At 44.4% G+C, this 23,203-nt stretch overlaps 1 protein-coding gene across 2 annotated transcripts in view; it reads left to right on the forward strand.

Moving 5' to 3' along the window:
• The window catches only part of pde4ba (phosphodiesterase 4B, cAMP-specific a), a 230,077-nt gene that overhangs the window by 65,134 nt on the left and 141,740 nt on the right, over nucleotides 1-23,203 (forward strand). For both annotated transcript variants that reach the window (XM_077198706.1, XM_077198707.1), the window contains exon 2: nucleotides 339-434. In XM_077198706.1, the coding sequence (XP_077054821.1) occupies nucleotides 393-434 (42 nt within the window). In that variant the 5' untranslated portion in view covers nucleotides 339-392. The remainder of the gene's footprint in view (nucleotides 1-338; nucleotides 435-23,203) is intronic.

Raw genomic sequence — 23,203 nt, forward strand, 5'->3', positions numbered from 1 at the left:
GCATCATGCAAGAGGGATTTAAAAACAGTCTCTGTACAGGGATCTTTTTGAGATCGTTTTTTGCAAGTCAGTTTAGACAGGCTGAAAAAAAATATTGAGTGTAAAAGCTGATAAAGAAGTTACTGCAAGGGTTTAAGAGATTCTTGTCATTGTCAGACTGAAGACAAACTCTGCTGCTCTCTCTATCACTCACAAAAGAATAAAGAAAGACTCTCCATCTGAACTTTACAGTGAGGCATCTCTCACGAGCAAGCAAGGTCAAATGTATTTTCGTTCCTCTATTTTTTTGTCTTAGCTGAGAGAGATGATTTTTTGTGTGTTTGTGTTGTTTTGTGCAGGAGTATCAGCGGAGCAGGCCTGTGCAAGACAGGGAGAGGAAAACTTCACAGAAGATGAGGAAGAGCCGGAGCGTTCTAACTGTGTCACCTAATGAGGTGAGTACTGGGAATATGGAATCACATATTTTTAAAAACGACTACTTGGTTGACTAATTTGTGTCAAACAGCTCTTTGAAATTTTTATCCCGATTGGCGTTGTGCAGCATTGAGCGTTCAGATGTTTTAAGATTATTTAAATGGTTTTGTACAATGAATATTTTTTAGTAATTTTTCCCACACTTAGTTCCGGCCCTCAAATTTGATTGGCAGAACAGTGCTCAAAGAGTGTTGACATTTAGTCAAAAGCATACGGAGCAGTCTGCTCTCTAATCGCTCTCGCTGTACTTTGATGTCATACACCGATCGGTCTGTGTAGCGCCGCTTCAAGTCAAACAAGCATTTTGTTTGTGCGATCCAGAAAACGTTCAGTCTGTTCGCTTGGATGTGATTTTTCATTTATCCTTTATACAGGTTACATTGTTTTACCACTAGATGGCAACAAGTCTTTATGAGTGTTAATAGTTGTGTTCTGAATAGCATACTATTATACACTTAAGGTCACTTACTGTAGTTGTTTGTCAGATTTTCAATAAAGGGATCTTCTGTCTCAAGGACAGGGGACGATACCCCATCCACGCCCTGAGCTTTGGAACCTTCATGTTTGGCCCTTGAGGGGGACCAGCTAAGAGATGCTGGACTCCCAGCGGATGTAGTAAATACTATTTTGAGTGCCAGGGCTCCCTCCATTAGAAGAATGTATGCCCTTAAGTGGCGTGTTTTTGAAAGGTGGTGTACTATACATCTTGAAGACCCAGTTCACTGCCAGATTGTTTCAGTGCTGGAGTTTCTGCAGGAAAAGTTGTCAACAGGCATATGTCCTGCTACTCTCAGAGTATTTGTGGCTGTCATTTCTGCTTGCCAAGCTCTGATTGACGGGGTTTCAGTAGCGAAACACCCTCTGATCGCCCACTTCATTCATGGAGCTAGGCGACTGAGACCACCTGTCAGAGTGAAAGTTCCCTCGTGGGACTTAGCTGTGGTCCGTGAGGGGCTAGTCGACAACCCCTTTGAACCACTAGAGTCAGCGCCAGTCAAGCTTCTTAAAGCCATTGCACACGGAGTCCGAAATTCACATCTGAAATTTTCGCATGTTAAAAAAAAAATGTGACCTCACATTATGACGCTTGCACACTGTCTACAAAACTTTCGTCAATAATAAAAAAATTTGGATCGGGTTCGATTTTCTGCGTTTTTTGCCTCCACAGCCAGCATTTTGAGAAGTTTTTTGACAATTCAGAGCCACCGTACAAGCGAACGACAAAATCCAAAGTGGCGTCTGACAAGTTAATACACTTCGTCTCGCAGCACAAAGTACTGTATGAAAAACAAAATGCGGATTACAAAGACACTGAATATAAAGACAGATTGTGGCAGATGATTGCTGAACAGCTTGGGAAACAGGATGGTAGGCATTGATTCCAAATCAAAGAGTGTACGAAAGTGTATACAGTATTGTGTTCAAGTTAGCTATACAATAGCTCTTTTGCTAATGTCATTCATTCATTCGTAGTGAATAGTGATAACGTAGTCCCAACCAGGGTTTATTCATTCAGTTGCTAGCATACTTGGACTTTTAATAGAATACATGCAAAGCTCTGGTCACCTAAATTACTGCAATAATGTATTTAACAATATATCTATTGTTATAATATATGATATTAGTATATGATATTAGATATTATGATTAAATAACTGTAATACATATAATATAATAACAATAATGTACCTTTTTATTTTACATGATGTTAGTTGAAGCAGTGAAGAAAATGTGGACAACCTGCGGGACACAAATGTCCGCTATAGGAAATAAGGACAGGGCAGAGGTGGACAGGGGGCCAGCAAAAAAAAAAAAACGAAGTGGATCCATATGGATTCAATGTCCTTGCAAACTTCCTTGGCAAGGAGAAGGTAATGTTAGCCTATCCAGAAATGCACCACAGAAAGCTTGCAGAGTGCAGTGTAGCCTATCATTTCATAACTCAGATAGCCTACTTTCAACAGGTCAGATGGTAATATTCAGGTGGATGATGGGGATGAGGAGGAGGATGAGAATGGAATAAGCCAAGATGATAGAACGCAGACAGAGAAGGAGAGTGACAGTGTAGTGATGGAGACAGAGAGAGAGGGCAGCACAACTCCTTCAGGTAGCTGCAGTGCAAAAAGCAAGAAGATGCAGGCAGAGAGTGAGGACAACCTAGAGAGGTACTGCCAATGGAGAGAAGCAAGGTATGAAAGGAGAGAGAAGGAGAGAGAGGCAGATCGACAGCAGTGTATGGCCTGGCAGAACCTGCAAACTGATGAGGTGTCCACCTTTCTCTCCAGCTTGGCCCCCAGCATGAGGAGACTCGCCGCAGAGAAATTGTCCTGTCTAAAAATTAAAATGCAGGAATTGATTCACAATGTTTCATTTGGAGGGATTTATTATCAGCAGTTTTCCCAGGATCCAAACTAAAAAATAAAATAAATAAAAAAATAAAGAGAACAACCAACAAAAATGTAATAGGTCAGTAGTTCAATGGAGCTTGTGACAAGGTATCCGCCCTAATATTATCTACCCCTCTAATATGACGAATATCCAGGCTGTAAGACTGCAAAAATTAAGCCCAGAGAATAAGTCGTTGATTTGCACTATGCAAGGACTTTAAGAAGGTAAGAGAGTTGTGGTCTGTAAATACTACCAGAGACACAGAACCTCCCCCCACATACACATCAAAATGTTGTAAACCCCAAATTAATGCCAACAACTCCTTTTCAATGGTTGAATAATTACTGTGAGACAAATTAAAATTCTTAGAAAAGAAGCTAATTGGCCGATCAATGCTGTTGTCATCCTTCTGCAATAACGCAGCTCCAGCACCCAGCCCACTCGCGTCCAACTTTAAATGGAAAGGACGGTCCCAACGAGGTGCCGTTAACACGGGAGCAGAACTCAGCAAAAGTTTGGCATTATCAAAAGCATTTTGACAATTTAAGGACCATTCATATTCCTGTTTGCCTTTTATCAAATCCGTTAAAGGAGCAACCACTATTGAGAAATTTTCATCTGAGAAATCTCATTAGCTCTTTCTTCGTAGAAGAAACTGGGAAATTATCAATGGCCTGGACTTTTGCCCCAACAGGACACACCTTACCTTGTCCTACCACATTTCCCAAATAGACCACAGTGGCACGTGCAAATTCACATTTCGCTAAATTTACCGTCAACTTTGCGGTCTCAAGACAAGTAAATAAAGCGTGCAATTGCCAAAGATGTTCCTCCCATGTCTGGCTATACACCACCACATCATTCAGATACACAGCACAACCCTTAAGCCCAGAGATTACCAGATTCATCAGGCGCTGGAATGTAGCTGGAGCTTTTCGAAGACCGAAACTCATTTGTTTATAAGAATATAATCCGGAAGACGTTGTGAAAGCACAAACTTCCTGAGCACCAGAAGTTAGGGGTACCTGATAATATCCCTGAAGTAAATCAATCTTCGTAACAAACTCAGCTGACCCCACAGAATCAATGCAGTCTTCAGTTCGTGGAAGTGGAGAAGAGTCGGTTTTAGTAACAGCGTTCAATTTTCTATAACCGGTACAAAACCTAAATGTTCCATCCGGTTTCGTAACTAGAAGACAAGGAGAAGCCCAACTGGAACTAGATCGTTCCGCAAGTCCATTCTCCAAAAGATACTTAACCTCTGATTCCAAAAGTTTTGTTTTTCAGGAGACACACGATAAAATCACTGCCGAATAGGTTGCCAAAGCATGCCGTGCCGTACCGTGCCATACCGTACCATGCAGTGGAAAAGCGCCATAAAAGAGTAAAGGCGGAGAGGCGCGATCTTGTGATCAGTGATTTTTAAAGGGTGAATATGTCACACCCTCTGGAGGTGTGTGAGCCAATAAGAAGTTTTCCCTTTGGATGGAGATTTTATGACCCATTGTGTTCTATCAGGGCATTTGAATATATAATTTGATTGGGTATTTAAGAAAATAAGCTTCAAGATTCTTATAATACTAATTCGTCAAAAATTCAGAAAAAATTCATGTAAATAACAAATGGGGGACGAAGATTGGAGTTTATAGAGACTAAACATGCTACATATATTATTTAGGTTAACCATAGTATGCAAGTCTGCAACATTAATCCAAAAGAGTTTAAAAGAAAAAAAATGAAGACATTGGCCAAACCACATAAAAGGAAAATCATGAGATGGGGAAATTAGATACATGTTTATACATTTCTCACGTGTTTATATATATATATATATATATATATATATATAGGATTAAAAGGGTTTATTTCTCCTTCTCAGCAAGAATTAAGTGAGAGACACAATTCCCTGCAAATTCATTTTGGATTCGTAAAATTCGTATCAGTCTTAATGTGTCCTGTAACTGGACACCGGGTGTGTGTCAGTGTGTTAGCCTCATTTGTGATGTTAGTTTTGGGGGAAGTTTCATAGACCTTTGTTGAGTGAGTTTGCTGGATTATTCATTAAATATAATGAATATTTTGTGTGTGTCTGATTGGTCCAGATGCTACAAATCACTTGCACTATATACAAAAAGGCATAGAATAGTTCCTCAAGGTGAACGCATTCCTTGACGCTAGGGGTCAAACAATTAAAAATCAAGTCTGGAATCTCTGTGTGATTCTGGAGTCAGACCTCAGTAGTCATGTCAAAGCAATAACTAAATCAGCATATTATCATCTTAAAAATATTGCAAGAATTATATGCTTTGTTTCAAGACAAGACTTGAAAGACAAGACATGCTTTCATCACCAGCAGGGTGGATTATTGTAATGGACTCCTCACTGGCCTTCCCAAAAAGACCATATGACAGTTGCAGCTCATACAGAATCCTGCTGCCAGAATTCTGCACAGAACCAGAAAATATGAACATATCACACCAATCCTCAGGTCTTTACATTGGCTCCCAGTTACATTTAGGATTGATTTTAAAGTATTACTGGTATATAAATCCCTCAGTGGCCTAGGACCTCAATACATTGCAGAGATGCTCACTGAATATAAACCCCAGATCACAGATCACCCAGATCATTAGGATCACATCAGTTAGAAATACAAAGAGTTCACTTTAAGCATGGTGAATCCGCTTTTAGCTACTATGCCAGCTGCAGCTGGAACCACCTTCCTGAAGAGATCAGATGTGCTCCTACAGTCACATTCAAATCCAGACATAAAACACATCTGTTTAGCTGTGCAGTTACTGAATGAGTACTGTGCCACTGTACGTCCGACTGATTATTCTGTATTTTATTTTTGCATCCTCCTTTTGATTCTAAACTGAACTCAAATTGCACTGAGAATTGGGTAAGAGACAAACATAAATTACTTAATTGGGGAAATTGAGAGATGAAACCGTGCTGAGGACCTGGGTCTGTGGTGGAGTAGTGAGTATGATGTGTATTTAAACTCGAGGTTCTGTGGAGTGTGGACTGGGGTGCGGACTGATGGGGCAGTGAACCCGAGGTTACCCCGGGTGTCAGTCCTAGAGCTCCTCCTGTCCAATTTTAGGGAAAAATCGGGTCCATCTGAGACGTCCAATAGATTTCTCAGACGTGCTGAAAGAACACCACAGACCGAGTTCAAACACTCTGAAACCTTAATTCAGGAATGAAGCCAGTGACTATCAAGCCACTGTCTTCTTTGTGAGTGAATCATTGAATCAATTAATCAACTGATGTATTCAAAATACTGATTCATACAGGAACTTCACCATTTCTTAAAATATAAGGGTTATTGCCTAAATGGTAATAGTATTATTACCATTTAGGCAATAACCCTTATATTTTAAGATACTATACAAATGGCTAGAGGTGCATAATAATGGTTGTTGAGAGCAAATGTGATGACAAGGACTTCAAAAGTTGATCTATATCCCTGAGATAGGGAATGACATGAGAAGGAATGGTTGAAGTTAAAAGGAACATAGAGGAGATGGAGAAGTGCAGGGAAATTGTCCCCAGATACGAGCTGAGCCAGTTATCAAACTGTACAAAGTGTTCCTTGACAATCAGACTGAAGGAATAGCTGTCTGTAAAGATAAATGGTGAAGATATACTGCATTTCCTTCAACTATCTCTCATACTCATCCTCTCACTTGTTCAACATTATTTTTTTTCACTGTGAAGATCTCTGCTTCTTTATCATCTCTTGATAAAAAAAAAAACTTTGACTTTTTTAAGTGGCATGTTGGTTGATTAATCATGTGGTTAGGTTAATTCGAGATTAAACCAATTTTAACATTTTAGATTAATTTTACATTAACCACTTGAATATTAGAACTACAATTGGCTGTTTTTTTTTAACCCTGCCCTAACAAACGTTTTGTTACATAGCTGTACATAGTAGTTGGTGAATTTCAGTGCCTGATGACATATGGAAGCCGTGTTTGAGGATTATCTAAGAAGGTAAACTATATTTTTCAGTGGGATATTTGTTTGCAGGAGCCATTTCAATGAAACTATGATGTTTTTCTTCTCTTCCTTTTATTCTGACATGTACACAGTGACAAATGTCTACTGTCAAAATGGTTTAAAATGAATGTTGTTCATGTTTTTTAAACTAATTATTATTATTACTGCTACTACTAATAATAAACTAGCTACAATAAAAGTTTGCAAATAGTAATATGAAACAATATTATATATATGCACTGAATGCGCCAGAAACACTATTGGCAGATTTTAAAATGTTTAGTACTGACGTCACCCCTTCACATCACAACTATTAGTTTTCCGCCGCTCATTGGCAAAATCGTTTTGCAAAAACTTTTTGGCACACTGTTCGAGTCTGCCACTCCCTTAGAGAATAAATTAAAAGTGCCCGTTTAGCCCTGCAGACTCCATGCTAGAGGACATATCACATACTTTTTCATATGGGAAGTGTAAAGCTGATTCTTTATCAGCACTCTCATTTAAATCTCCACAGGAACAATTTTCAGTCTATTTTTTTATTATTTTTTTTATAAGATTGGTCTTTAAATGTATACAGTATGGTCTGCAACCTTGGACTTATTAACTGAGCTCACAGAGCTGTGTTTAAAAATTGATAGTCTGTTGCCAATGCCTGACAAGATGAAGACATGAATCGCAGTAGATTGTGTAACCACAAGGCCCTTACAGATTTAAATTTAACATAAAATATTGAATATAAACTGCAGAGTACTACCAGACTCAGTATTTTTTTAAATTTATATTGCAGAGAATTCTGGGTGTGGAGTATTTGAATGTGTTAACATATGCTCTGCTCCAAGAACTAGTGAACTCCCTAGCTGCATTTTAAGGCATCATAGATACAAAGGCTTATTTAGAATGTAAGCATTTTAATTATGCTCACACATAAAAACCCAGTTTTCCAAATTCTATGGCAGCATGGCTTGCATCCTTCACACAGAATACACTCCCATGATGGGTTCACTAAAAAATATCTAACCTTCAGATCTAGATCTTCAGATCTAACCAATCGTGGTCTAATACTTGGAGTATAAAAGATTGGTATTTACACATGTCTGAGTTCGCAGATTCTGACGCCAACATTCACCTCCATCCTCCCCACCACACCAGGATGGTCCCTGCCCATACCTCCCAGGGTGTCGGCTGCACACCTACTCCAAAGAATCTCATAATATAATACTTGCTTGCATTTGCTGGTCTGTTAATAAATGAATGCTCGGTTACATAATTTTGCCTCCCGAGTCTTTCTGGTAGAACTGTTTCAAAGCGCTTTGAAACTATGTGTCAGCAATATTGAAGAACAGGCAACAGGAAGAACGTTCTCAGGTTTTATTGAAGAGATTCAGAGAAACAGCGCAGGTAAGTATCACAGCGTGGTGAAAGGTGGTAGAATTACTTAACTTGATGATAATAGTTCATTGTCTTTGCAGGGTGACCCAGGACTCGTCCAAAGGTTGCAGACTGCAGATTAGGATGAAGATGGCAGGTAAACAATAAGGTAGAGAGTTAGGTAAGTCCTGCACATGGTGGAGACGTAACCAGACAACTACATGTGGGTGAGAATGGGTATATATGCAAGTCCCAGGTGATTAGTGACAGACAGGACCGGTGCCACGTGGGGGCAAAAGGGGGCACTACCACTCAGATCTGATTTGTGCCCCCTCAGTTTCAAGTTGTCTTCCCCTCCACCCCCGAAACGCGATTGATTTTAACCCATTGATGCGTATGATCACACCGGTGTGATTAGAGCGTTCAGTTGAATTAAGAACTACTAAATTCAAACTTGCAGTCGCGCTATGGCTGGCGCTGAGCCATAGATGGACGTGCTCAGTGCATTTCATATATCACAACTATTCAGTGTTTTCAACCACATAATGAGTTTTCATAGATTTAAATAGACACTTAAATGAAGACCTATATAAAAAAGACATTTATAGTTTGTTAAATTCAAATTTCATGATGTCTATGGAAACTGCAAAAATAATCCTTTCAATTATAATTTGATAAAGTGTTTTATTAATGGTTAAAATATTGTTAAAATAATGGTTGCCTTAAAAAAACTCAGCTAATATTGAGCAGGGTAGAATCAAGAACATTGTCACATGGTATCCAAGATTTCTCCTAAGGACCATAACCCTCCCAGTCGATAAGTATTCCAACTGGCTGCCTCGTCTTAAATCGAGGATAGAGTGTACCGAATAGATGTGGTCTTCCAGTTCGATAGCAGGAGGCATGTCAGCTGTGTCAGACCCTGTGGAGAAGGAAGAAGAGAAGGTTGTGAGGTTTTAAGAGATTAAGAGAGACACATAGAAGGTAGGTGAAATTGTGTATTGTGAAGGTAAGTCAAGGAGGTAAGTAGTGTTGTTTTTGGCGGCCTGTTTTAATTTTAGTTTTAGTCTAGTCTTTGGGTCAAGCTGTCATTTTAGTTTTTATTAGTTTGTCACGTTCATACTTTTCTAGTCTAGTCTAGTTTTAGTCGACAAAAACTGATGACATTTAGTAGTTTTAGTCAATGAAAATTGTATTTTAGTCTCTTTTTAGTAATGCAATTCTATTTAACCCAGTCAATATAGTATAAGTACCTAGTGGTATAGACGAAATCAAAATTCCCTTTCGTTGTCACTCCGAGTTACGTCGGTTGACGATGAATGGGGTTTCGCTTAGAACACCTATCGACTTCGAGTATTACAAAACGAGCCAATGGCAAAGAAATGCCATGGGTTTGCGGAATTTGCATAGCGTAACTCCCCCCCACCTCGTGGGTATAAAAGGAGGAAGCCGGCAACATGCAGATATGTTTTCGCTTCGGAGCCAAGAGTATTTCTTCACTTCACAGTCATCTCTGACTTCGCTCTACGAGACGAGCTTCTCTCTTCGGTGTTGGTGTGACGGCGATCTGCAGCGAGCTCACAGTGCCTGCTGATCTGTGCAGTGATCTGCCAGTGTGTGTGTGTCTCCCTGTGCGCTTCAACATCGCAGAGTTTTTTTTCTCCTCTCATAAAAGAGCTTGCACGCGGCACGTCTTTTTAAAGACGGCTCGCCCGTGCATTTCTGGTTGCAGCGGACTGGTATCGGACTCTGATGGGCACGAGCGCTGTCTAGTGTGTTTGGGCTTTGATCATGCTTGAACAGCGCTCGTGAGTGACTCATGTTCTCTCTGGGAACGTGATCATCGCGTCATATATAGGTCGAGACTCGGTGAACTCGCAAGAGTGAGAGTCCCCTCATCCACCCCCCGATCTTCGGCTGGTGGCCAGGGTGACCTGAGGGTGTTGGTCTGGAACAAGGCGCCGGCTCTGTGTCCGCGACCCCAGCCCCCTTCTTTAATGACGGTGCCCGCTAGCGAACTGATGATTCCACGAGTCTACCCTCGGGTGGCCCGTGTGTTTTCATTTGAAGCTACAGAGGATGATGCTGTGTCTGTAGCAGCATCACTAGGTGGGCTTGATTCTTCTGGAAATGATGACTCGTCACAGCTGCCACCCTCTGGTGTGCATAAGGCTGTGCCTGAGTCTGATCCGGAGATGACGGCCATGCTTTCCCGGAACGATTGGTTTTTGGGTGAGACCGCTGACCCGCGTCCACGGCAAACCCCAATATCTTTCCTCCTGGACGTGCATGATGAGATCACGGCTCCGCTCGTTGGTCTCATCCGCCTTTCCTCCCCTCAGGGGCCGCTGCCCATGGGTACACTGGGGTGCCCCCGGTTGAACGCTCTGTTGCCATGCTACGGTATCCTTAGAGTGCTTCCTGGCGCAATCCTAAGCACCCGTCCAAAGCCTGTAGTTCTTTTCGTCTACACTAATCTGTGGCAAAATCCTATAGTGCCACAGGACAGGCAGCCGCCTCACTGCATCCCATGACCGTTCTGCTGGTCTACCTGACCCAGATGCTCATGGACATGCAGGAGGGCGGGACTGACCCGAGGCTCTTCAGTGAGCTGCGCGCCGCCACTGACCTTGCTCTCCGAGCGACGAAACAGGTGATGTTCGCCATTCTGGGGCTGACCGGCTGATGTGCACGATGTCGGGTGGACCCGTTTGCTTAAAACCCCCATCTCCCAGGTCGGCCTCTTCGGCGGTGCGGTTGAGTGCTTCTGCCCAACAGTTCTCAACCGCCCGTGAGCAGATTGAGGTTATTCTGCCCGACGGCCCCACCGTCCGCTCAGATCCCTCAGTCTGCCCACCGCCGAAGGCACCCTCCCACGGTTCAAACCCCGCCCGTTCACCCGGGCCTGGCTCTGGAAGACCGTAGGGGGGCTGCCACAGCCCTCTCCAGCCCCGCCCCCGCTAAACGCAGGGTTAAGCGGCACTTTTGAGATGGGCTGCTCAGAGATGAGACTCAGTTCTTTCCAGGAGTTGGTAGCAAGGCCACTCCTTTCCCCGGTGGAGGGCTGGGGAAGAATCCTTATCCAGAAAGAGCTGACTCTCTCGTCTCTGAGCATACAGAGTTCTCGGACGACACAGAGCGCCGCCCACAAGCCGTGCTCTCCTCGTCCCCCTCTGTCCCAGAGGCGGTTGACACGGCGTGCCGTCCACGGACCGCTTCGCCCCTGTCCCCCTCTGTCGCCAGACGTCTGGGCTGGTCATTCCGCTTCGCTGCACTACCGGGGGGACGTCTGTGGTTCTTGACGCCGCTGGCACAGTTGGGAGCCTGCCTAGTGCTTCCCTATCTGTTCCGCTGGGTCGTGCGAACCATCGGCTCGGCTATGCGATTCAGTTCGCACGGTCTCCTCCCCGCTTCAGGGGAGTCCGCTCCACTTTGGTCGATGGCTATGCCCCTATCATGAGAGCGGAGGTTGCTACCCTACTGGCGAAGGGTGCGATTGAGACTGTCCCTCCAGCCGAAATGAGGTCCGGGTTTACAGCCCCTACCTCATTGTCCCGGAGAAGTCTGGTGGGTTACGGCCAATCCTGGACCTACGCATCTGAACCGCTCCCTTCACAGGCTGCCGTTCAAGATGCTCCTGGCCAAACGCATTTCTGGATGAGTGCGGCCACAGGATTGGTTTGCAGCGATTGACCTGAAGGACGCCTACTTTTATGTCTCCGTTCTCCTTCGACCTTCGAACATGCATACGGTTTGCTGTCAGGGCGCGCGCATATCAGTACGCTGTTCTCCCATTCGGGCTAGCCCTGTCTCCTCGCGCCTTCACAAGGTTGTTGAGGCAGCCCTTGTTCCTCCATGGGAACACAGGGTTCGCATCCTGAACTATCTCGGTGACTGGCTGTCTTAAGCTCACTCCTGAGACCAGGTTTGCGAATACAGGGACCCAGTGCTCCGGCACCTAGCTCGTCTGGGCCTTCGGGTCAACTGGGAAAGGAGTAAACTTTGCCCCGAGCAGAGGAGCTCTTTTCCTGGTATGGACTTGGTCGCCTTCTCCACTCAGCCATTGCTGATTTGCTTGAGAATATCAAGCGCAAGAGTGTGGTTCCACTGAAGTTTTTTCAGAGGCTCCTGGGGCATATGACATCTGCAGCCGCGGTACGCCGCTCAGATTGCTTCATATGAGACCGCTTCAGCTTTGGCTTCGCGACCGAGTCCCGAGGTGGGCATGGCAACACGGCACCCTCCGAGTACCAGTTACTCCGACCTGCCATCAGTACTCACCCCGTGGTCGAACCTCAGTTTTCTACGGGTCCGAGTACTCCTGGAACGAGCTTCCCGGCATGTTGTTGTCTCAGCAGATGCCTCCACGGGCTGGGGCGCCATGCACAATGGACATGCTGTCACACTCTCATGTTAGCAGAAATGCTCCTGAAAAATTCAGTGAGATTTATCACACCAGTGGTTGAGCAGAAATGCTCCTGAAGTTCAGTGAATTTCTTCACACTTAGGTGTTGAGCAAGGTTGCTCCTGAAGCTCAGTGATTCTTTCATGTAGTGTTGAGCAGTATGGCATGTCTATTGCCTCGAGTTGCTGGCAGTACGCCTTGCCCTGCACCGCTTCCGGGCGTTGCTCAGGGGTCAACACGTACTAGTCCGATCAGACAATACCACCACAGTAGCGTACATCAACCGTCAAGGTGGTCTACGCTCGCGCCGTATGTCGCAACTCGCCCGCCACCTCCTCTTATGGAGTCAGAAGCATCTGAGGTCGCTTCGAGCCATTTTCATTCCCGGAGTCCTGAACGGTGCAGCCGACAAGCTCTCGCGACTCCATCCCCAGTCGGTTCAGCTGATTTGGGACCAGTTCGGGGACGCACAGATAGATCTATTTGCCTCTCACAACTCGACCCATTGCGCCCAGTTTTATTCCCTGACCAAGGGCACGCTCGGCACAGATGCTCTGGCGCACTGCTGGCCGCAGGGCCGCAAGTATGGGTTTCCCCCAGTGAGCCTTCTTGCGCAGACCTTGCGCAAGGTCAGGGAGGACGAGGAGCAGGTCATTCTGGTTGCCCCTTACTGGCCCAACCGGACCTGGTTCCCCGAACAAGTACTCCTCGCTACAGCACTTCCCTGGCAGATCCCTCTGAGGAAGAACGTTCTTTCTCAGGGACGGGGCACCCTACTGCACCCTCGTCCCGATCTCTGGAACCTCCACGTGTGGCTCCTGGATGGGACGAGGCAGGTTTGAGTACCCTACCACCAGCGGTGGTGGCTACCATCACTTCCGCTAGGGCGTAGTCCACGAGACACGTCTATAAGTTGAAGTGGAACCTCTTCCTCAGCTGGTGCTCTTCTCACCGAGAAGACCCGATGCTCGATCAGCGTTGTGCTTTCCTTCCTTCAACAGGGGTTGGAGCGAAGGCTGTCTCCCTCCACCCCGAAGGTCTATGTTGCCGCTATTGCCGCACACCATGACCTCATCGAAGGTAAGTCGGTGGGGAAGCACGACCTGGTCATCAGGTTCCTGAGAGGAGCGAGGAGACTAAATCCGCCTCGCCCTCCTCTCGTTCCTTCTTGGGACCTCTCAGTGGTTCTAACTGCCCTAAAGAGTGCTCCATTTAAGCCCCTGCAATCAGTCTAGCTTAAATTCCTGTCTATGAAGACAGCGCTCCTGGTTGCACTGGCCTCCATCAAGAGGGTAGGGGACCTGCACGCATTCTCTGTTGACGAAGCTTGCCTTGAATTCGGGCCGGTCCCAATCCCTTCCGGGACCAGGTGGTGAACCTGCAAGCGCTGCCCCTGGAGGAGGCAGACTCAGCCTTGGCACTGCTCTGTCCAGTACGCGCTCTCCACGCCTATGTAGACAGAACGCAGTGTTTCAGGACCTCAGACCAGCTCTTTGTCTGTTATGGTGGGAAGCTGAAGGGAAAGGCTCTCTCCAAGGAAAGGTTGTCTCACTGGATAGTGGACGCCATTGCTTTGGCATACCAGCAGCAAGGTCGACCGTGCCCCCTTGGTGTGACTGCCCACTCCACCCGGAGTGTGGCGTCCTCTTGGGCTCTAGCGCATGGCGCCTCGCTAACAGACATCTGCAGAGCTGCAGGCTGGGCGACACCTAACACATTCGCCAGATTCTACAATCTCCGAGTGGAGCCAGTGTCCTCTCATGTGCTCGCTTCAACCAGCTAATACTGGACCCGCTCAGGTGTCTTCGCTTGCTCGCCATTCCACTCCACGGACTGGATACGTGCGATTTCTCCTCAGGTGAGCTTCTCCGAAAGCCCTGAGTTCCTCCAGCACCCCTGACGTCGGCGCCAGTGTCTATTGCCTGCGCGTCGGCTAGGTTCCTCCTGTGTGCATGGTCCCTCCTCTGAGCGACCCCCACATGTGTATTCCACTGTATGCCTCTCTGAGCATGTGTCTTTCCCTTGGCAAGCCACCTTGCCACCCCTGGGGTTGAAATATTCCACCTGCCGCTGGACACCCCAGTGTTCTCCATATGCATCCCTCCGGGTCATATGTGTATTCTCTAAGTCACCCCCCCCCCCCCTCTGGGTTGGCAATAATTGCATATTTCCTCTAAGCTATGGGATATGCTGCCCAGTGTACCTTGGTATTCCTGTGCTAAATAGGAGTCCTTCGTCCGTGCCAGTCTCACGACAAGGATCTCAGATTTACGCAGGGCACTGGAAGACAGCTGAGAAGGTGGCATGATTAGACTGGTAACCCCATTCGTCGTCATCCGACTTAACTCGGAGTGACAACGAAAGGGAACGTCTCGGTTACGTATGTAACCCTCTTTCCCTGAGTAGGGAACGGAGACGTTACGTCTGCCTGCCACTTTCCGCTGTACCGCGGGGATCGCCTGAGCTCAGTCTTGGCTCCTCAGCGAAGAAACATATCTGCATGTTGCCGGCTTCCTCCTTTTATACCCACGAGGTGGGGCGGAGTTACGCTATGCAAATTCCGCAGACCCATGGCATTTCTTTGCCGTGGGCTCGTTTTGTAATACTCGAAGTCGATAGGAGTTCTAAGCGAAACCCCATTCGTCGTCATCCGACGTTTTCTTTTAGCCAAACCCATTTCAAACAAGGTTATCTTATTATATTATTGTTACCTTATAGACTCAGAACACATCCATTCCAGACACGGAAGACGCTCTGATTTGAATTTACAACATATTTATGTTACCAACCAAACATGTTGGAAATACACACACATAAACTTAAATGAAATAAGTAAAAACAATAAATGAAATGAAATAAATAAAATAGCATCACATGACAATGGCAGAAAAAAAATTATACATTCAAGTTTAACATAAAGAGAGAAAAGCTGCTTGAATGCTCGAGCTAACGTTAAAATGAGACACATTAACCACAGCCTCATGAGTTGGCATGAGCTTTCTAAAATAGAAAGTGACGTTACGTTAATGTCTTGCCTTACCTCAATTTCATTATGGAATGCCTTGAGATGTCTCTTAAAGGGACACCAGGCAACTTTTTTACCTTAACTGAACAGCTTTGGAGTCAGTGGAATGTTTATATTACTTATTTCGGGTTGAATGGTGGTGGTTTCGCACCCCCCCTGGTGCCTGAGAGCGTAAAAAACTCACTTGCAACTTTGGACCTGCGGGCCGTGGACCTCGCCGTCAGGAAGTATCGCGTGATATCAGGTCTTGCGATGTAACGAATTGCTTGTCGGCACTGCACACGTGCACGCCCCCATTCAAGCGCCGGCTAGCTATAAGCAAAGGGCAATGATAGATAGAGTTATGGCTGAGCCTGTAAAAAACAAGCAGAAAGCTATGAAATCTTTGTCGGAGGACCAACAAAATAGGAAACGGGAGACTGACCGAGCTAGAAGTCAGACTCGAGTAAATATCGGACTGGCTTTTTCAGAATGGCGAGAACTGAGAGAAACATAAGCCTGCAAAACGGATGCTGACCTGGCCTTCTTGCTGTTGCACTTGTAAGTATCTTTGGAATAAACTGTTTAATATTTAAATTTCAAGTAATTGTGACCTCAGGATGTTTGCTATTGTCTGTAAACGTTTTTATTATGATCGCTGTCTGTTACGGGCTTACTAGTATGCTAGATACTATAACACGTTTGATTTCTGTAACGTTAGTTGTTTGGCCGTTCCTCTGTCGGTTTTATTTGTGTAACTTAGTTCGCAAATAAATAGATATCAAATTCTTCAAATCAAGACACCGGTGTATCCTACCCGTGTCTAAATGGCTAGCGGAGATTTTGGCTTGATCTAGCCCTTCTATGTGTCTGCTTTAGCTTGCACGTTGCATCCAGGTGTAACTTTGCTTTTATTTGGCGCCGGTTTATAGCTTTTTTGCAGTGCGCTACATAGTGTAGAAGCCGATGGCTCACCGATCGCATTCTGTATTGTATTGATCCATAATATGCTACAAATCCTCTCAACTACAATGAAGCCCAGACTCAAAATATTTTCTGTGACCGTCTTGTTTGCAAATATAGAAGTTACTTGGGCTTATCAAGTTACTGTTAGTGACACCCCAACCCACTCCCGCCCTCCAAACAACACACACATACACACACAATCACACACACAATTTATCCCCTCACCCCTTCCCTTGGCCTGATTTTGCCTCGTTCATATCGTTCGTTCCCGGTAAAAATACTAGTATGCATGACAACACAATAAAAAAAAAATCGCCATCAGTTGGAAAGAAAATATTGCTTTACTTACCTCGGTAGACATAACTGGTTTTGAAATAGCCGGTTCATGGTCAGCAGGGTTGACAGCTGATCAGCTTGGTTGCTCATGGCGAGGGGGGAGGAACAACAGTTCGTTTTTACGACAGTGTGTTTGAAAGAATTTACTACCAGACACCAGGGGGAGCTAGGTGGAGCTTCGTAGACAAAAAACACTCAGGCTTGCCTGGTGTCCCTTTAAGGTTTGTGGTGTTTTTTTCCTGTGATTTTTGGCTGAATTTCTCCACATCTTTTTCCACAACACATTCTGTTTTCTTTTCCACTTCTATGTAGTGAAAGTTTTTCCAAATGTCGTTTCTTCTTTTTTCTCCCAAAGACGAACCCTGCCTGGTCGGCCATCGGCCCTTTTTTCTTGTCAGACTTAACTTTGTTTGTTGTCGTTTACGCTAACTCACCGCAGCTGTATCTTCTACATAATAGCGCGAGTGGGGCTTGAGGAAGTAACGTCGCCTGCGTCTGCGCAGTGCGACCTGATGCAGCCCCTGAAGTGAGACACAGGAAACAGAAATACTACAAAATGATAATAACGCGACTTAACGAGACGAAATAACGTTATAACATTGTCTCGTCTCGTTTTGGTCAATGAAAATGAAGAGATATTTTAGCATAGTTTTTATTTTGTAAACCACATTTAGTCTCGTTTTTATTCATCAACAATATTGCATTATACATTTAATATAATTATAATAATTATAGTCATCATCACATGACCAGAATTTATGTTGCGTCTCGTCTTGTTTTCGCCATGTGATAAAGGTTCGTTGACGATGATATTTAGTCATAATTTTCGTTGACGAAAACAACACTAGTGGTAAGTGACTGGGTTGATCTGACTTTGGTAAATGGTCCGATGTCTCTGGGACTCAGTTTGCGGCAGGGCAGCCGGAGGCTTATGTTCCTGGTGGAGAGCCAGACTCTTTGACCAGATTGGTAGATGGGTGTTTCAGCTCTAACTCTTGTGCCTCCTTACTGCCCCTTAGTGTGCCTCCTTAAAGTCCCAGACCCTCTCGCTCTCCTGGAACCAGTGGTTGACAACTGGAACCTCAGATGGATCTCCTGACCTGGGAAACATAAAGCCAAGTACGCACAGAAAGGGTGTTAAAACAGTGGTTGGTTGGCACAGAGAGTTTTGGGTCCACTTGGCCCAGGGACGTACGGGCTCCAGCTGTGTTGGTGGCCATGGGAATAAGATTTCAGGAAGCATCCTATCATCTGTATCTTTTGCTCCGTCTGCCCATTCGATTGCAGATGGTGGCCGGATGTTAAACTCACTGACACCTAGGAGATGGAAAAATTGCTCTCAATACTCTGGAGATGAACTGAGGTCCTAGATTTGAGAGCCTCAAGAGCCTCAGCAGTCTGATGGTAATCCTGCAAAGGTGATGAGGCGGCAGACTTTGGAGTATTGATCCACAACCACAAGGATACAGGTAAATGAGTCAGAGGTTGGTAGGTCCATGATGAAGTCCACCTCTAGGTGTAACCAGGATCGGCGAGGAATGGGCAGTGGTTGGAGTTTTCCTTCAGGAAGAGGGTGTGGTGATTTTGAGGTGGTGCAGGTATTACATCCTTGGACAACGCGGTTGACTTTCCTGAGACATGCCTGGCCACCAATAATGGTTACAGATTAGCGAGAGGGTTTGTTGACTGCCTGAAAGTCCAGACCCCAGGGAATAGTGTACCGAGTCGATAAGGGACAGGCGCAGAGTAGATACTTACCTCAAAAGGTATTCCAGATTTTGGTGGTCAGTTGTGACCTCGAAAGGATGGCCCCCTCCAGCCAGTTATGCCATTCCTCCAACAGCATCTTGATAGCGAGAAGTTCCTGGTTACCCATGTCATAATTCTGTTCCGCCAGTGATAACTTTTTGGAGAAAAAGGCAAATGGATGAAGTTTTGGTGGGTCCCCCTGCCGCTGCGACAGCAAGCTCCCACACAAGTTGGTCTGCCTGATTCCGGGAGTAGATGAGGATAGCGTGAATGTAGATGATCACGAAACGATGGAGGTGCTCCCGGAACACCTCATTCATGAAGGCCTAGAACACGGAGGGTGAGTTGGACTGCCTGTACCGCATGACCCGATATTCGTAGTGTCCTGATGGTGTTATCCATATCCGGACGAGATTGTACGCACTGTGCAGGTCCAACTTGGTTAAGATAGTAGCGCCTCTCAGCATTTCCAGAGTTGAAGGGACCAGAGGAAGGGATATTTGTACATGACAGTTTGTTTGTTGAGGGATCCTTTTTTGCTTTGAAGAAGCAGCGAGAAGCGGCAGGGGCTGTAGAAGGACGGATGTATCCCTGGCGAAGAGCCTCTTCTACATACTCTCCCATGTTTTTTTTTATTTATCAGGAATGGATAACGAGCACACTCTTTCTTTAAGCAGGGTGGCACCAGGCAGTAATTCGATTGTGCAGTCCTGTGGCCAATGAGGTGGTAAAAGCATGAAATATCGTAAGCAAGATGATATCGGCTGTTGATCCACCCAGCACCATCATTGATATTGTTTCGGAGTGAGTTACTCTGATGCAGAGCATGAGGGATGGAGTGCAGTGAGTTACCCTGGGTAAGTGAGGCACTTACCTAGGATGGAATGAACATTCAATTTCTTCTGACATGAATGAAGTTTCCAGTAGAGCCCTAGTCAATAAGGGCCTTTGCAGAAACAATGGGTATGTGAGTAGACGTAGGCATGTTATCCAAGAATTAATGGCAAGGAAAGCCCCTTATACTTGGGAGCGCCACGTACGAGGTGTTTCTGGATGTTTCTCCCTCTTATCTGCTTCGAGGTCTTTATTGTGGCATTTCTTTGTGGTTTAGAATCCAGTATTCCCATAATTCTTTTGTATTTTATGAGTTTAATAAAGGACTCTGTCTCGTCTTCTGTCCAAACGCGTCATCAACGCCAGGTCACCTGTAAATCCGCAAAAACTGTTTCCATTGCAGTTTTGCAAAATATTCCTTTTTGGAATTGCTTGAAAAACCACCTCATGTGAGCGTAAATGTTTTTTTTTTTTTTTGCGATATATGGGAGTTTTTCACGAAATTGACGTGTTATCATTGGGCGTATTTTCAATTTGCAATTTCAATTTGCGGAATTTGAAGGGTAATGGAAACGCAGCTTCTGATACAGGAATGTGCAGCAGAGAGGTTATTTTGGGATGTACATTAATGTTACTCATCGCTGGGCAAGGTGGTCGGACAGGGCATTCTGACGTCAGAAGTTCCCCAGCTCCACAATAAAGGCACAAATGTTGGTTAGAAAAAAATATGATTTCTTTTTGGTGGTCCTTGCTGGTTGCTATTTTGTCATGTCAGGGGATCACATGCTGTATAGCTTGCAGCCAGTTATTAATAGAGTTTCACCTTGCAGGCATGAGAGTTTGTCTTTGTATGCTTTCAGATGGAAGTCTTTGTGGTGGGCTGTGAAATTGGAAAAGAAGTCTCCCTGGTCTGTGCGTAGTTCAAACATGAGGTCAAGAAGTACACTTCTGTTTCCACTTCATTTGTGTGCACTGGGTACACAGCCTGTCATCTTTCTCTATCTACTTTTCTCTCTTCTGTCCCTTTCTGCATGTATCTTTGGGTACTTTTCATAGTCACTGTGCTCAAATATGTTGCCAATTTGCACTCTTTGTTTGGCGATAGATAGCTACTCAATGTACTTTTTTGTGATGTTGCTTCTGTCCAATGTTTGAGGTTTATGTTTTTATCTGTTTGTGTTTTAAAAATTTGTATTGATCAATTTATTTTGGATTGCTAAGCCAAGTCTTGGAATAGCTTGCTGAAAGGGCCTCTGTCTTGTTTTAGCCATTGAAAGCTCAGAACTTTGCAATGGAGAGTTTTGGTCACTTTTTTAGGTGCCTATAGAAATTAATGAATGACTATTTAAATTTTGTATTATTAGTAGACACAATCCTAATTCTGTTAAATGCATTATTTACAATTCTGTCTGCAGAATCTGATATCCTGTCAGTTCAGAAAGTGTTTTGCATTTACACTAAAAGAAAAATATCTGCAGGAAAACAGAAAAAGTATTAGTAATTTTCTAAGTTTGCGGACATTTCCTAATGCAGGGGTTTTCAAACTGTGGGTCGAGACCCATTTGTGGGTCGCAGATTGGGAAGAGGTGGGTCGCGCAGTCACTATTGGCTGCAGCGAAATTTACGCGCGGCGTTCTCCTTTTTCCAAAGCGCTAGGGCGGTTGCGCTCCGGAGGCGTCTGTCGTTGCTAAGCGCAACCATCAGCTGCGCTCTCCGTTACAGCAAGGAAAACGCTTGCGGCATTCTGAAAAGTTGAGATGTTTTTATCTCGATGCGGCGCGGACGCGCTTGGAAAAAACGAGCGCGTCTCACCGCGAGCTTCTATTATGAGCGCGCATACCGCGCGCCTACATTTGAATACGCGATATGTGAACAGGCCCTTAATCTGTCGTCTGTTCAACACAGCGCTGTTGTCTTTCAGATATGGTCTTCGTAAGAGTGCGTTGTTTGCATTCCCTCGCATGCATTTTGCTAACTACCAACACAAGGAAATTTTTTATGTAAAACGTATTTCACATGTACACACACGAGGACGAAAGTGTTTTCTGCGCTGAACAACGTGGTGAGTTTAACAACACTTTTAGCAGAAATATTAGTATTGAAATTCTAGGTCATGGGCCTACTGTCAAATTAAATAATTTAGAAAATAAAATTATTTGTTGTTATATCAAAACTTTGGTTAAGATTAAAATTACTTAATCTTTAATTTCTTTGTGTCTGGGTAAATTAGTTGAGGCAGCAGACAAGAACTACTCGGTATTCTTCCCTTTTTTTCAACAGCCATTAGGCTGCTATTTTAATTCTACATTATTTTGATAATGTACCATAAGTTTGTATTGCAGTTAAACTTGTATGTCTTTCATACTATGACAAGGAGAAAACTGCTCTGAAGAGATCTAACGCCTTCCACCCCACCCCACATTCATGCTTTTTAAAAATCATTTTGGTGGGTCTTGAGATAGATTATTCTTGTCTAGGTGGGTCCTGGAATGGAAAAGTTTGGGAACCCCTGTCCTAATGCACAAAACAATGCACACATTCTAAATGCAGGTAAAACACCTATGAAAAATAATTACTGAAAATTCATTCATATTAACAGATGCTGTGGATAAAAGTGTCTGCCAAATGCATGAATGCATGATTAGTCTCTGTTAGGTGTGTGTCCAATTTATTGAACTGCTGGTTTATGAGTAGCCCCCTGAACTCACATACATAGGGTGACGGGTCTCTGTTTTTCTAGTAACTTTTAATGATTCTCTTTATCTGATTTGGGATAATTTAACTAGCCATTCACAAAGGTACTGAACATAATTAAGATACTTACCTCATTATACAGGTCATTCTCAAAAATTTTGCATATTGTGATAAAGTTCATTATTTTCCATAATGTAATGATAAAAATTAAACTTTCATATATTTTAGATTCATTCCACACCAACTGAAATATTTCAGGTCTTTTATTGTTTTAATACGGATGATTTTGGCATACAGCTCATGAAAACCCAAAATTCCTATCTCAAAAAATTAGCATATTTCATCTGACCAATAAAAGAAGTGTTTTAATACAAAAAAAGTCAACCTTCAAATAATAATGTTCAGTTATGCACTCAATACTTGGTCGGGAATCCTTTTGCAGAAATGACTGCTTCAATGCGGCGTGGCATGGAGGCAATCAGCCTGTGGCACTGCTGAGGTGTTATGGAGGACCAGGATGCTTCGATAGCGGCCTTAAGCTCATCCAAAGTGTTTGGTCTTGCGTCTCTCAACTTTCTCTTCACAATATCCCACAGATTCTCTATGGGGTTCAGGTCAGGAGAGTTGGCAGGCCAATTGAGCACAGTAATACCATGGTCAGTAAACCATTTACCAGTGGTTTTGGCACTGTGAGCAGGTGCCAGGTCGTGCGGAAAAATGAAATCATCTCCATAAAGCTTTTCAGCAAATGGAAGCATGAAGTGCTCCAAAATCTCCTGATAGCTAGATGCATTGACCCTGCTCTTGATAAAACACAGTGGGCCAACACCAGCAGCTGACATGGCACCCCAGACCATCACTGACTGTGGGTACTTGACATTGGACCTCAGGCATTTTGGCATTTCCTTCTCCCCAGTCTTCCTCCAGACTCTGGCACCTTGATTTCCGAATGACATGCAAAATTTGCTTTCATCCGA

Source organism: Siphateles boraxobius, unplaced genomic scaffold (genome assembly GCF_051911475.1).
Source record: "Siphateles boraxobius isolate OS27281-9 unplaced genomic scaffold, OSU_SipBor_1 41, whole genome shotgun sequence".
NCBI lineage: Eukaryota > Metazoa > Chordata > Actinopteri > Cypriniformes > Leuciscidae > Siphateles > Siphateles boraxobius.